The 14,227-nt window shown below is 36.4% G+C and overlaps 1 protein-coding gene across 1 annotated transcript in view; it reads left to right on the top strand.

The window, feature by feature from the left end:
• The window catches only part of LOC116476539 (UDP-glucuronosyltransferase 2B4), a 63,339-nt gene that overhangs the window by 47,392 nt on the left and 1,720 nt on the right, over positions 1-14,227 (top strand). The window contains exons 6-7 of the mRNA XM_032166661.2: positions 10,995-11,180; positions 11,895-12,314. Coding sequence (XP_032022552.2) covers positions 10,995-11,180; positions 11,895-12,314 — 606 coding nt within the window. The remainder of the gene's footprint in view (positions 1-10,994; positions 11,181-11,894; positions 12,315-14,227) is intronic.

The raw sequence follows: 14,227 nt of genomic DNA, 5'->3' as shown, positions 1-14,227 counted from the left end.
CTGTGATTCCCCGTGGAGACCTGATGGCTGAGTTGCTTGCAGTCCCTTTTGTGCTCACACTTAGAACTTCTCTAAGAGGCAATATGCAGCGAAGCTGTGGGAAACTTCCAGCTCCACTTTCCTATGTATCTATGTCTATGACAGGACTAACAGACAGAATGACCTTTCAGGAAAGATTAAAAAATCCAGTGCTTTCAGTTTCTTCCACTTCTGGATTCAGGATTATGACCATCATTTTTGGGAAGAGTTTTAGGGTAAGGCATTAGGTAAGAGATTCTTGTTTTATTTTTAATTTAATCATCAAATAAATATTTTTTAAAATTCCCATACATCGTCTATGACACATATATGCAGGTTAATGAGTTTTTATTATAGAAAATGTTGTAGCTGTTCTTCATAAAGAAAGTAGATTTGTTCTAAGTGTAAGATAACCTACTTCCTTAACACCAGTAATACACTTACAAATGATCCTCATTAACAAGTAGATTATATTTTGTATTTCCTCCAAATAGCCCAAATCTACATCGCATATTTTTGAGAATCATTCATTGTTACTTTGAATGTTATACCATTTCTATTGAAACAAGATGCTAATCATTCTTTTCTCTCTCATCAAAAATTTCAAAAAAAAAACTTCAGAAACTCCTCTTTGAATTGTTTTTACAAGAATGATTAAATTGAAACATTTTCTAGAATTCTCTAATTTCTTAGGTGATTACTCCACAAAAACTTGAAAAAATATTATGAAAAGTTAAACGACCTATGGTCTTGTGGTGCATGACATACAATTTTTACTTTACTGATATATATCCATTTGACTTATTTTTATTTCTTTGCTTTACTGATAAAAAGTTGTTTTGCTTTGCAGTTTTCATACACAGTTGTGATCAGAGCTGATCAATGCAAGATATGATTTTAATTCAAATATGTTTGAGAAATATGTAGAAACATGAACAAAGGAACAATCATAATAGATACTGAAATATTGTTTAATGTATTCCACTGAATTCCAATACATAAACTGCTTCACAGAATTAATATTCAGAGGATCCCACTTCAAATGTTCTTAGTCTTAGACATGTTTTGAAATTACATGTATTGATTTGCTCTAATTAATTTTGTATTCAGTAAGCTCTGCTGTAGCGTAACATTTTATTTCCGTAAGTTCTTATGCATAGGCATATTTCATTTTATTATCCTTTGCTTTATTGTGCTTCACAGAAATTGCAATTTACAAATTAAAGTTTTTTTATTGTACTTTAAGTTTTAGGGTACATGTGCAAAATGTGCAGATTAATTACATATGTATACACGTGCCATGTTGGTGTGCTGCACCCATTAACTAGTCATTTAACATTAGGTATATTTGCTAAGGCTATCTCACCCCCCTCCCCCAACAACAGGCCCAGCTGTGTGATGTTCCCCTTCCTGTGTCCATGTGTTCTCATTGTTCAATTCCCACCTAGGAGTGAGAACATGTGGTGTTTGGTTTTTTCTCCTTGCGATAGTTTGCTGAGAATGATGGTTTCCAGCTTCATCCATGTCCCTACAAAGGATGTGAACTCATCATTTTTTGTGGCTGCATAGTATTCCATGGTGTATATGTGACACATTTTCTTAATCCAGTCTATCCTTGTTGGACATTTGGCTTGGTTCCAAGTTTTTGCTATTGTGAATAGTTCCATAATAAACATACATGTGCATGTGTCTTTATAGCAGCATGATTTATAATCCATTGGGTATATACCCAGTAATGGGATGGCTTGGTCAAATAGTATCTCTAGTTCTAGATCCCTGAGGAATCACCACACTGTCTTCCACAATGGTTGAGCTAGTTTACTGTCCCACCAACAGTGTAAAGACTTCCTATTTCTCCACATCCTCTCCAGCACCTGTTGTTTCCTGACTTTTTAATGATCGCCATTCTAACTGGTGTGAGATGGTATCTCATTGTGGTTTGAATTTGTATTTCTCTGATGGCCAGTGATGATGAGCATTTTTTCATGTGTCCTTTGGCTGCATAAATGTCTTCTTTTGAAAAGTGTCTGTTCATATCCTTTGCCCACTTTTTGATGGGTTTGTTTGTTTTTTTCTTGTAAATTTGTTTTCGTTCATTGTAGATTCTGGATATTAGTCCTTTGTCAGATGAGTAGATTGCAAAAACTTTCTCCCATTCTGTAAGTTGCCTGTTCACTCTGATAATAGTTTTTTTGCTGTGCAGAAGCACTTTAGTTTAATTAGATTCCATTAGTCAATTTTGGCTTTTATTGCCATTGCTTTTGGTGTTTTAGACATGATGTCCTTGCCCATGCCTATGTCCTGAATGGTATTGCCCAGTATTCTTCTAGGGTTTTGATGGTTTTAGTTCCAACATTTAAATCTTTAATCCATCTTGAATTAATTTTTGTATAAGGTGTAAGGAAGGGATGCAGTTTCAGCTTTCTACATATGGCTAGCCAGTTTTCCCAGCACCATTTATTAAATAGGGAAACATTTCTGCATTTCTTGTTTTTGTCAGGTTTGTCAAAGATCAGATGGTTGTAGATGTGTGGTATTTCTTCTGAGGGCTCTGTTCTGTTCCTTTCATCTATATCTCTGTTTTGGTACCAGTACCATGCTGTTTTGGTTACTGTAGCCTTGTAGTATAGTTTGAAGTCAGGTAGCATGATGCCTCTAGCTTTGTTCTTTTGGCTTCAGATTGACTTGGCAATGTGGGCTCTTTTCTCGTTCCATATGAACTTTAAAGTAGTTTTTTCCAATTCTGTGAAGAAAGTCATTGGTAGCTTGTTGGGAATGGCATTGAATCTATAAGTAACCTTGGCAGTATGATCATTTTCATGATATTGATTCTTCCTATCCATGAGCATGGAATATTCTTCCATTTGTTGGTATCCTCTTTTATTTCATTGAGCAATGCTGTGTATTTTTCCTTGAAAAGGTCCTTCAGAGCCATTGTAAGTTGGATTCCTGGGTATTTCATTCTCTTTGAAGCAATTGTGAATGGGAGTTCACTCATGATTTGGCTCTGTTTGTCTGTTATTGGTGTATAAAAATGCTTGTGATTTTTGCACATGGATTTTGTATCCTTAGATTTTGCTGAAGTTGCCTATCAGCTTAAGGAAATTCTGGGCTGAGATTTTGGTGTTTTCTAGATATACAATCATGTCATCTGCAAACAGGGACAATTTTACTTCCTCTTTTCCTAATTGAATACCCTTTGCTCCCTTCTCCTGCCTCATTGCCCTGGCCAGGGCTTCCAACATCATGTTGAGTAGGAGAGGTGAGAGAGGGCATCCCTGTCTTGTGCCAGTTTTCAAAGGGAATGCTTCCAGTTTTTGCCCATTCAGTATGATAATGGCTGTGGGTGTGCCATAGGTAGCTCTTATTATTTTGAGATACATCCCATCAATACCTGATTTATTGAGAGTTTTGTAGCATGAAGCATTGTTGAATTTTGTCCAAGGCCTTTTCTGCATCTACTGAGATAATCATATGGCTTTTGTCATTGGTTCTGTTTATATGCTGTATTATGTTTATTGATTCGAGTATGTTGAACCAGACTTGCATCCCAGGGATGAAACCCACTTGATCATGGTGGATAAGCTTTTTGATGTGCTGCTGGATTCGGTTTGCCAGTATTTTATTGAGGATTTTTGCATTGATGTTCATCAGGGATATTGGTCTAAAATTCTCTCTTTTTGTTATGTCTCTGCCAGGCTTTGGTATCAGGATGATGCTGGCCTCATAAAATGAGTTAGGGATGATTCCCTCTTTTTCTATTGATTGCAGTAGTTTCAGAGGAAATGGTATCAACTCTTCCTAGTTCCTCTGGTAGAATTTGGCTGTGAATCCATCTGGTTCTGGACTTTTTTTGGTTGGTAAGCTATTGATTATTGCCTCAATTTCAGAGCCTGTTATTGGTCTATTCAGAGATTCAACTTCTTCCTGGTTTAGTCTTGGGAGGGTGTATGTGTCGAGGAATTTATCTATTTCTTCAAGATTTTCTAGTTTATTTGCATAAAGGTGTTTATAGTATTCTCTGATGGTAGTTTGTATTTCTGTGGGATCCGTGGTGATATCCCCTTTATCATTTTTTATTGCGTCTATTTGATTCTTCTCTCTTTTTTTCTTTATTAGTCTTGCTGGTGATCTATCAATTTTGTTAATCTTTTCAGAAAACCAACTCCTGGATTCATTGATTTTTTGAAGGGTTTTTTGTGTCTCTATCTCCTTCAGTGCTGCTCTGATCTTAGTTATTTCTTGCCTTCTGCTAGCTTTTGAATGTGTTTGCTCTTGCTTCTCTAGTTCTTTTAATTGTGATGTTAGGGTGTCAATTTTAGATCTTTTCTGCTTTCTTTTGTGGGCATTTAGTGCTATAAATTTCCCTCTACACACTGCTTTGAATGTGTCCCAGAGATTCTGGTATGTTTTGTCTTTGTTCTAGTTGGTTTCAAAGGACATCTTTATTTCTGCTTTCATTTCGTTATGTACCCAGTAGTCATTCAGGAGCAGGTTGTTCAGTTTCCATGTAGTTGAGCTGTTTTGAGTGAGTTTCTTAATCCTGAGTTCTAGTTTGATTGCACTGTGGTCTGAGAGACAGTTTGTTACAATTTCTGTTCTTTTACATTTGCTGAGGAGTGCTTTACTTCCAACTATGTGGTCAATTTTTTAATAGGTGTGGTGTGGTGCTGAGAAGAATGTATATTCTGTTGATTTGGGGTGGAGAGTTCTGTAGATGTCGATTAGGTCTGCTTGGTGCAGAGCTGAGTTCAGTTCCGGGTTATCCTTGTTCTCTTTCTGTCTCGTTCATCAGTCTAATGTTGACAGCGGGGTGTTAAAGTCTCCCATTATTATTGTGTGGGAGTCTAAGTCTCTTTCTAGGTCTGTGAGTACTGGCTTTATGAATCTGGATGCTCCTGTATTGGGTGCATATATATTTAGGATAGTTAGCTCTTCTTGATGAATTGATCCCTTTACCATTATGTAATGGCCTTCTTTGTCTCTTTTGATCTTTGTTGGTTTAAAGTCTGTTTTTATCAGAGTCTAGGATTGAAACCCCTTCATTTAAAAAAAAATATTACCCAATAGGCTATACAATGATGTTAATACATAATGCCAAGTTTCAAGGCATGGATAATGGGAGAATGTGAGATGACTCTCTAATGGGTATAAAGCTTCCTTTTGAAGTGAAAAAAATTACTTTGGATCTAGATAGTGGTGGTAGTGGCACAACATTTTAAATGTGTTACATGCCATTGAACCATACAGATTAAATGCTTAAAGTGTATAATTTTGTGGTGTGAAATTCATATATCAATTATTTTTTAAAAAAACAGGCAACTGACCAGATTTGATCGACCAAGAGGCCATAGTTTGTCAGACCTTGGTTTATGCTCCAAGTTTAATTCCCACATGCTTGAAATAGTAAATGTGGCCATTTTTATCATTTGCATTAGAAACATAGCATATTTTGAAACTATAATGTATTATGCAATTATATGAACACTTAAATTATTATTGTGGAAATTTTTTGACTTGTTTAATGATAACAGTACAAATTTTATTTTGCTGTACACACAATTGTTAGTGCTTTGCAATATTAATGAATTTGTTCTTTCAATAACCCATGATATTGATAATGTGATGACAACTATTGACATTCCACTAGTGAGGTAGCTGAGGCGAATAAAGTTCAAGTAACTAGTCCAGTCCCACATCATTATATAGTTGTTTCTAAGACTTGAATCAAGGCCATCTGGATCCAGAGTGCCAGCTCTTAACCACCATGTTATATTGACTCTCCTATCTGGGGCAAAGATATTTTCCAAGTGTAGTGTCACAGTTTCCCATTATGTAGATATATATTAATTGTAATTTTATTACAAATGTATAATTTAAAATATATAGAATTATTATTCCAGGTGTTTATCAGTGCATAACAAATAGTTTTCAAATGTAGGGCCTTAAAACACCTGTAATCACTTTATTATCATGTCTCGGAATCTGTGTGTTAGGTGGGCTCGGTTGTGTGTTCCTTCACAGAGTTTTTTATATAGCTGCTTTTCTGTGGTGACTGGGTCTATAATTATCTGAAGATCATTCACTTACATATGTAGAGATTCATGTTGAAAGACTCAAAGTGCTGGTGGGCTACTAGGATTCCTTAGGCATATATTTGTGTCTCTCTACAAATTGTCATTTATTATAGGGACTACAGGTTGAGTTATTGAGTAACAGTGAGCAAAAAAAAGAAGATATGAAAAGAAGGAACAGAAAGAGCAAAAGAGAAACAGAGAGAGAATATGCTGTGTTTCCAACAGTGCTTTGAAAGTTTAGCTGCATTATTTTCATTACATTCTTTTTGTTGAGACACTTACAAAGTTTGCCAAACTTCAAAGGGAGGGAATATTAATTGATAGGAAAATTTTCAATGTATTTATAGTCATGTCTCAAAATAACAACAAATATAACCCTTTGAAGAAGGCAGCAGAAGTTATTAAACTATGGTATGATTGATAAAATATTAAAAATAGTACAAGAAAATATATTTAAATTACATGAATTTAGGTTTCTACATTTATCGCAATTTTTAAACATTGTATTATATTTATTCATACATATTTTCAAAAATAGAACAAATGTCCTAAAAACAAGCTGCAAATGGATAAAATAATACATGAGAAACATTATCAAGTTCTTTGAATGACACTAGTGAATTAATAATGCGATGTCACATTTTGAAACTTCCTGTCTTAAATGGATGTGTTTATTTCACAAATTAAACTTTAAATATCATAATTAATACATGAAAACTTTGTAGAAAGTTAAACATTGCAGAATTATATGGAATAAAAATTTAAATTCTCATCCTTGTAATTACATGTGTTTTTTGAGATTCTTTCTTCTTTGTACCAGCTTACATATATTTTGTTTCATTGCAAAAAATACTTTTTGTTTTTCTGGAAACTACTTTTTCTGTTTAGCAATGTGATAGCCTGATTTCTGCAACGTATACACTCATACGTTTGTTAGAGGTACATGTGTTCAGTGGCCGAAAGCCATTTAAGTGCTGGAGGAATCATTCTGTTCATACATGTGCTTATGTGCATGGATTTTTCATGACAGATTCCTAAATGTAGAACTTCAGTTTCAAACGGCATATTTACATTTTATTTAAAAGTGTTATTTCAAATTATACTCCCTCAAAATAGATTTCTCAGGTTTTTATAGGGTGCAAATCTTCTCTATGACATCAATTTGTTGGCATTAATTCTATTTTACTGAGCATCAGTAACTTTTTAATCTTTTATATCTTATGGGTCATTTTTACTTTGAATTGCTTCTTCATATTTTAATCACTTTTTAATTAGATTGTTTGTCAGTTTTGGTTAGTGATTTATAGTTCTCACTGAACAATGGGTACCAATCTTTTATTATGTGTGTTATAGGATAGGTTTTATGTGAATTAAATCAGATTTATAAGCATGATAAAACAACATTATTAATCTTTGGCACTATGTAAGTTCTGTGATTCTTTATATCTGTATTAATTCCTAGATGATTTGTATAAAATTTCCTATAATCTCTCTATCTCATCAATGTTTTAGAGTGTGTGTGTATATGTATATTACATGATTTATCTATGTCTATATAACTATAAATATACATATATATATGTTTTTAATCAGACCTTATGCTGTAGAATATTTTTGTGGGAATTGGTTAATGGCAAGACTTTTTAGTGACAAAGAAAACTAGGTTTCTGTTAATCTGGACTAGTTTGATCATAAAGTGCTTCCCTGATGTGTAGATTAAAGGAGATTTATGGCTTGATTTAGCTATTTTCCACAAAATTTATAAACTTTTTGTATCCTTTGTACATATTTTTTGACTTACTAAAAATTTAGGTTTCCATATTACATTTATAGGAGGGATGAATCAAAAATCTCTGTGGAAAATAAAAAAATAGATATGATCATTTAAAGTATAGTTATGTAGAATAATAATAATTATTTCTAGATGTCTTCAAAATACACATTGAATTTCCAAACACATGTATTAGCTAGTTAATTGATGCTGTGTTTTGTTTTAAAAGAAATGGACATATATATGTACATGTATATTTAGCAAGATTGAAAATTCACTAATCCCTTTACAGTGCAATTTCTGTATTATCACAACCTAAAATAAAGGACTTGCATTTGTTATTAAAAGTCAAAAAATGATAATAAAACCCATATGAAATTTAGGATTGTTTTTTCTAATTCTCTTAAGCTTGATGATGGTGTTTTGATGAGAATTGAATTGGATTTACAGATTTCCTTTGGCAATATGCTCATTTTCACAAAACTGATTCTACCCATCCATGAGCATGGGATGTATTTCCATTTGTTTGTGTCATCTATGATGTTTTTCAGCAGGGTTTAGTAGTTTTCTTTGTAGAGGTCTTTCACCTTCTTGGTTAGGTATATTCCTCAGTAATTTGTTTTGTTTTTCTTTTTTTTTTGCAAATATTTTCAAAATGGATGAGTTTTTTATTTGATTCTCAGCTTTGAAACCTGCATAGCCAAAGAAAGACTAAGAAAAATAACAAACCTGCAGGCATCACATTACCCAACATATTACAAGGTATATTACAAGTTACCAAAACAACATGGTATCAGTATAAAAACAGGCATATCAATAAATGGAACAGAAGAGAGATTCCATAAATAAAGACAAATACTTATAGCCCACTGAACTTTGACAAAGCAAACAAAAACATAAAGTAGGGAAATGACACCCTATTCAATGAATGGGACTGGAATAATTGGCAATCCCCATTTAGAAGGATGAAAGTGCATCTTTGTCTCTCCCTTATAAAAAGTCAACTCAAGATGGATCAAATAATGAAATCTGAGACCTGAAACAATAAAAAATTCCAGAATGTAACATTGGAAAAACTCTTCTAGACATTACGTTAGGCAAAAACCTCATGACCAAAAATCCAAAAGCAAATGCAACTAAAACAAAGATAACTAGCTGTGATTTAATTAAACTAAAAACTTCTGCCAGCAAAAGAAATAATCAGCTGTGAAAACAGGTAACTCACAGAATAGTGGAAAATATTCATGAACTATGCATCTGACAAAGGACTAATGTCCAGAATCTTCAAATGGCAAAAAAAAAAAAAAAAAAAATCCACAAAAGACAAATAACCCCAACAAAAAGTAGGCTAATGTAATAAATAGACAATTCTTAAAAGAAGATATATAAATGGCCAACATATATGACAAAATGCTCAACTTGACTAATTATCAGGAAAATGCAAATCAAAACCACAATGCGATACCACTATACTCCTGCAAGAATGGATATAATTTAAAAATCCAAAAACGATAAAATATTGGCATGAATGTGGTAAAGAGGGGACACTTTTATGTTGCTAAGGGAATGTAAACTAGTACAACTACTATGGAAAACCATATGAAGATTTCTATAAGAAATTACAGTAGAAGTATAATTTGATCCACCTATCACACTACTGTGTATCTTTCCCAGAGGAAAGAGAATTTTTATATGAAAAAGACCCACACACATACATGTTTGCAACAGCACTACTCACAATTTAAAAAAAAAAAAAGAATAGAACTAGCCTAAATGACCATCAACCAACCAATACGTAGATAAAGAAAATGTGGTATACATGCATACACACACACACACAGATGTTGCAGGAAGTCAGGGACCCTGAATGGAGGGACTGGCTGGAGCTGAGGCAGAGGAACATAAATTGTGAAGATTTCATTTTAATATGGACCTTTGTCAGTTCCCAAATAATACTTTTAGAATTTCTTGTGCCTGTCTTACTTTAATCTCTTAATCCTGTTATCTTCGTAACCTGAGGATGTATGTCACCTCAGGACCACTGTGATAATTGTGTTAACTGTACAAATTGCTTGTAAAACATGTGTGTTTGAACAATATGAAATCAGTGCACCTTGAAAAAGAACAGAATAACAGCAACTTTTAGGGGACAAGGAAAGACGACCATAAGGTCTGACTGCCTATGGGGCTGGGCAAAAAGAGCCATATTTTTCTTCTTTCAGAGAGCCTATAAATGGGTGTGCAACTAGGGAAGATATCGCTAAATTCTTAGCCTAGCAAGGAATACTTATATAAGTACTCTGGGAAAGGAATGCATTCCTGGGGGGAGGTCTATATACGGCCACTCTGGGAATGTCTGTCTTATGCTGTTGACATAAAGACTGAGATATGCCCTGGTCTCCTGCAGTACCCTCAGGCTTATTAGGGTGGGGAAAAACTCTGCCCTGGTAAATTTGTGGTCAGACTGGTTCTCTGCTCTCAAAACCTGATTTTTGTTGTTTAAAATGTTTATCAAGACAATACATGCACCTCTGAACATAGACCCTTATCAGTAGGTCTGCTTTTGCCCTTTGCCTTGTGATCTTTGTTGGACCCTTATCAGTAGTTCTGCTTTGCCCTTTGTCTTGTTCCCTCAGAAGCATGTGATCTTTGTTCTGCCTTTTGCTCTTTGAAGCATGTGATCTTTGTACTTACTCCCTGTTCTTACACGCCCTCCCCTTTTGAAACCCTTAATCAAAAACTTGCTGGATTGTGGGCATCATGTTCCTACCAACATGGGATGTCACCCCTAGTGGCCCAGCTGTAAAATTCCTCTCTTTTTACTCTTTCTCTTTATTTCTCAGCCATCCAACACTTATGGAAAATAGAAAGAACCTACATTAAAATATTGGGGGTGGGGTCCCCCAACATTTGGCATGCCAACATGGTTTTCTTTTTCCTAAGTGCATGTGGGAACCTGATTCTCTTTGGTAGATGAGGAGAAACGTTCATTTCTCTGGTCCACAGAAATGCTTGTTCGGCTCCCTGACATTTGGTGAGTTGTCTGACTATTGTCTGGGGTAACTATGTGTCACATGGAGTCTAAACATTATGCTTATTTCTGCTATATTAAACTCTTGTTAAAACAGGGAGGAGTTCAAGTGCCCATGGAAAATATAGTCACCCTATTCAGGGCAGTGGAGGAATACAGTCCTTGGTTTCCTGAAAAGGGAACGTTAGATGTGGAACTATGGGATCATATTGGGAAAAAATTCCAGGAACTGGTCCTGACAGGAAATTATGTTCCTGTCACTGTTTGGGGTGATTGGACCTTGGTACATGCTGTCCTAATGACATACCAATCCTGTGACCCCCTGCAGTTACCACAGTTTTCTGAATCAGGTGACCCTCTACCTCTTCCTCAGCTTTCCTCTCCCACTTGGCATTCCTTATAGGCTCAGCCTCTTCCTTGGCCTACTTTTCCTCCACCTGACAATGTTGAGGATTCAATATCTAACTCTGGTGACTTTGGCTTAATGTTACCCCCTGATGATCTTATTTCTTTTCATGAAGAGCCAGTATTTGTAGCTCCCACAGCCCCAACTTGGACAGCCTGGGACCATATCTACACTAACTCTTCCCTCTCCAAATCTTCACAGTCTTAGCCTCCAGAGCCATCTAATCACTCTAGGATGAAACCACCATTTACCTTTAATTCTGCAGGCCCTCCCACATCCTCTGCAGCCCCTCACTCTCCTGTAATTTTGGTCCCTCAACCGGTCACTTTGCCATCCACTCAACCTGTTTCTCTGTACCCTTCTTCACACATGGATGCCCCTTCCACTCTGGTTGCACAGGATTGGGCCAATAATCACCAGTACATTTCTGCCTCTTCTGCTCCCCCAATGCCCCTTTCTCACACTCTCATACAGGTCCGACCTCCTTAACCTCAGATTTCCTTATCTACACATACTTTTTCTGTCACTTATATGCCAACTCCATCTTGTGTGCCTGTTCTTGAAACTTTCATGCAATGCTTATTACTCCAGAACAAAGAAACAAGTGGATTAGAGGCGTGGGCTTATCAAGTTGTGCTGGAATTTCCTAATGCTCAAGGGGTACAAGTGCATCGATATGTGCCACTCAATCTTACCTTTTTAAAAGAATTCAAGGATGCTTGTACTCAGTGTGGTCCTACTTCTCCATATGTTAAAATGGTATTACAGACTCTTTGTACTGAGGTCATTTTGCTTCCTTTAGACTGGGACCTCTTGGCAAAAGCTGTTCTAACTCCATCTCAGCATTTACAATTCCGTACCTGGTGGTCAGAGGAGGCCTGTTTACAGGCTCAGCTAAATCAGGCTGATGGCATTCTAATTACTCAGGCTCAGCTCACAGGCTCCAATAATTACTCTGACACTATCACCCAATTAGGCTTTGATGCTCTCACCATGGAACAAGTAACAAAGGTGTGTATGAGAGCTTGGGATAAATTACACACCCCAAGCCAAGCTCCTGTTTCTTTTACTACTGTTAAACAGGGTCACAATGAATTTCATCCTGATTTTTTGGCTAAATAACAAGACGCTGTTCAAAAATCTGTCTCTGATGAGCATGCTCAAGGTATTCTCCTTCACATGTTAGCTTTTGAGAATGTGAACCATGAGTGTATAATGGCCGTGTGTTCCATACAATGACAAAATTTACCTGATCATGAGGTGTTGCCTGCATATATTAAAGCTTGTGAGGGCATTGGGTCAGAGACCTACAAAGCTATTCTGTGGGCATGGGCCATGAAGGACGGCAACCAAAATGGCTTGACTGATTCTTTTCTTGGAGTCCGCTATAATTGTGGTCAACTTGTTCATACTCAAAAAAATTGCAGTGTTTAAGACTTAAAAGCGGCCAAGCCAACTCAACAAACACTGCCAAATGTTCCTGCTACTGTTTGCCCTCATTGTTGTAAAGGTAAACATTGGGCAAGTACTTGCTGTTCTATGTCTGATATAAATGGAAATCCCTTGCCACGGAATCAGGAAAATGGGAAGCAGGGCTAGTCCCAGGCCCCAGTATCTAATGGCACACCTCAGACTCAGAACAATATTGCATTTCCACTTCAAGTTATCCCAACACAGGCCCCAGCACAAACAAATTTACCTGCAGCCAACCCAGATGGGTCCCAGCCTCTTCTTCTGTCACAGTACAATGCTTGTCTGCCTCCACAGTAGGGGGTGGGGTGCTTGAACTCTGTAGTACCTTTCCTCTAAATTTACTACCTAATTCTTTGCCTTCAATTGTCCTGATGGGGCCCTTTACCTCAAGGCCCTTTACCTCAAGGTTCGGTGGGCCTGGTGTTAGGTAGGGCATCCACCTCTTCTAAAGGTATCATAGTTCATACTGGTCTCATTAATTCTGATTCCTCTGATGAGATTAAACTTATGGTGTCTGTCAAGGTTCCTGTTTCCATTCCCGCTGGTGAGTCAATTGCTCAATTACTTTTATTACCTAATATTGTTTTAAACAAAGGAGATAAGACAGGGTGCCCTGGGATGGGCTCCGGCAGTGAAAAAGCCACTTATTGGATTAATGTAATTTCTAAACAATGGCCCACCTGCACCATACACATTAAAGGAAAAAGGTTTGAGGGCATAGTAGGTACTGGGGCTGATGTTTCTATTATTTCCTCTAATGTATGGCCTTCCTCCTGGCTTAAACATCCCACTAACATGGGATAAGTAAGCACTGGAAAAGCTGATGAAGTTCACCAGAGCACATTGATCTTGCCTTGCACTGGCCCTGATGATCAAAAGGGTACAATTCAGCCTTATATCACACCAATCCCCATTAATCTTTGAGGAAGAGATTAGCTGGCACAATGGGGGGGCTGCAATTAATATTCCACATAACTCTTATAGTGTTCCCAGTCAACATATAATGGAAAACATGTTTGTTCCCGGAATCGGTCTCGGTCAAAGACATGAAGGAATTACTAAACTTCTTCAAGTTACTGTAAAAAAAGAAAAGGCTGGTTTAAAATCATAATTTAACCCCTCCTCATGCCCAATTACATTTAACATTGTTTACTCTAAACTTTCTAAATGTTCCTAAAGACAATACCCTGACTTCAGCTGAACACCATTATATAGGCAAAAAATTCTCCCTAAATGAAAACCAGCCAGTATTATGGAAAAACTCCCAGATCAATTTCTGGGAATCTGGAACAATTATAACATGGGGAAGAGGGTATGCTTGTGTTTCACCAGGAGATCATCAATCACCTGTCTAGTTGCCCACTAGAAGACTTTAACTTCGTGTGAATACTGACAATGAAAACCACAGGGAAGAGACGTCCGTGTCAGAGACCACCTTCCTACCTGGTGAG

Source organism: Hylobates moloch, unplaced genomic scaffold (assembly GCF_009828535.3).
Source record: "Hylobates moloch isolate HMO894 unplaced genomic scaffold, HMol_V3 SCAFFOLD_2, whole genome shotgun sequence".
Lineage (NCBI taxonomy): Eukaryota > Metazoa > Chordata > Mammalia > Primates > Hylobatidae > Hylobates > Hylobates moloch.
Note: the sequence above shows the minus strand (reverse complement) of the source record. Positions and strands in the feature narration are given on the sequence as shown.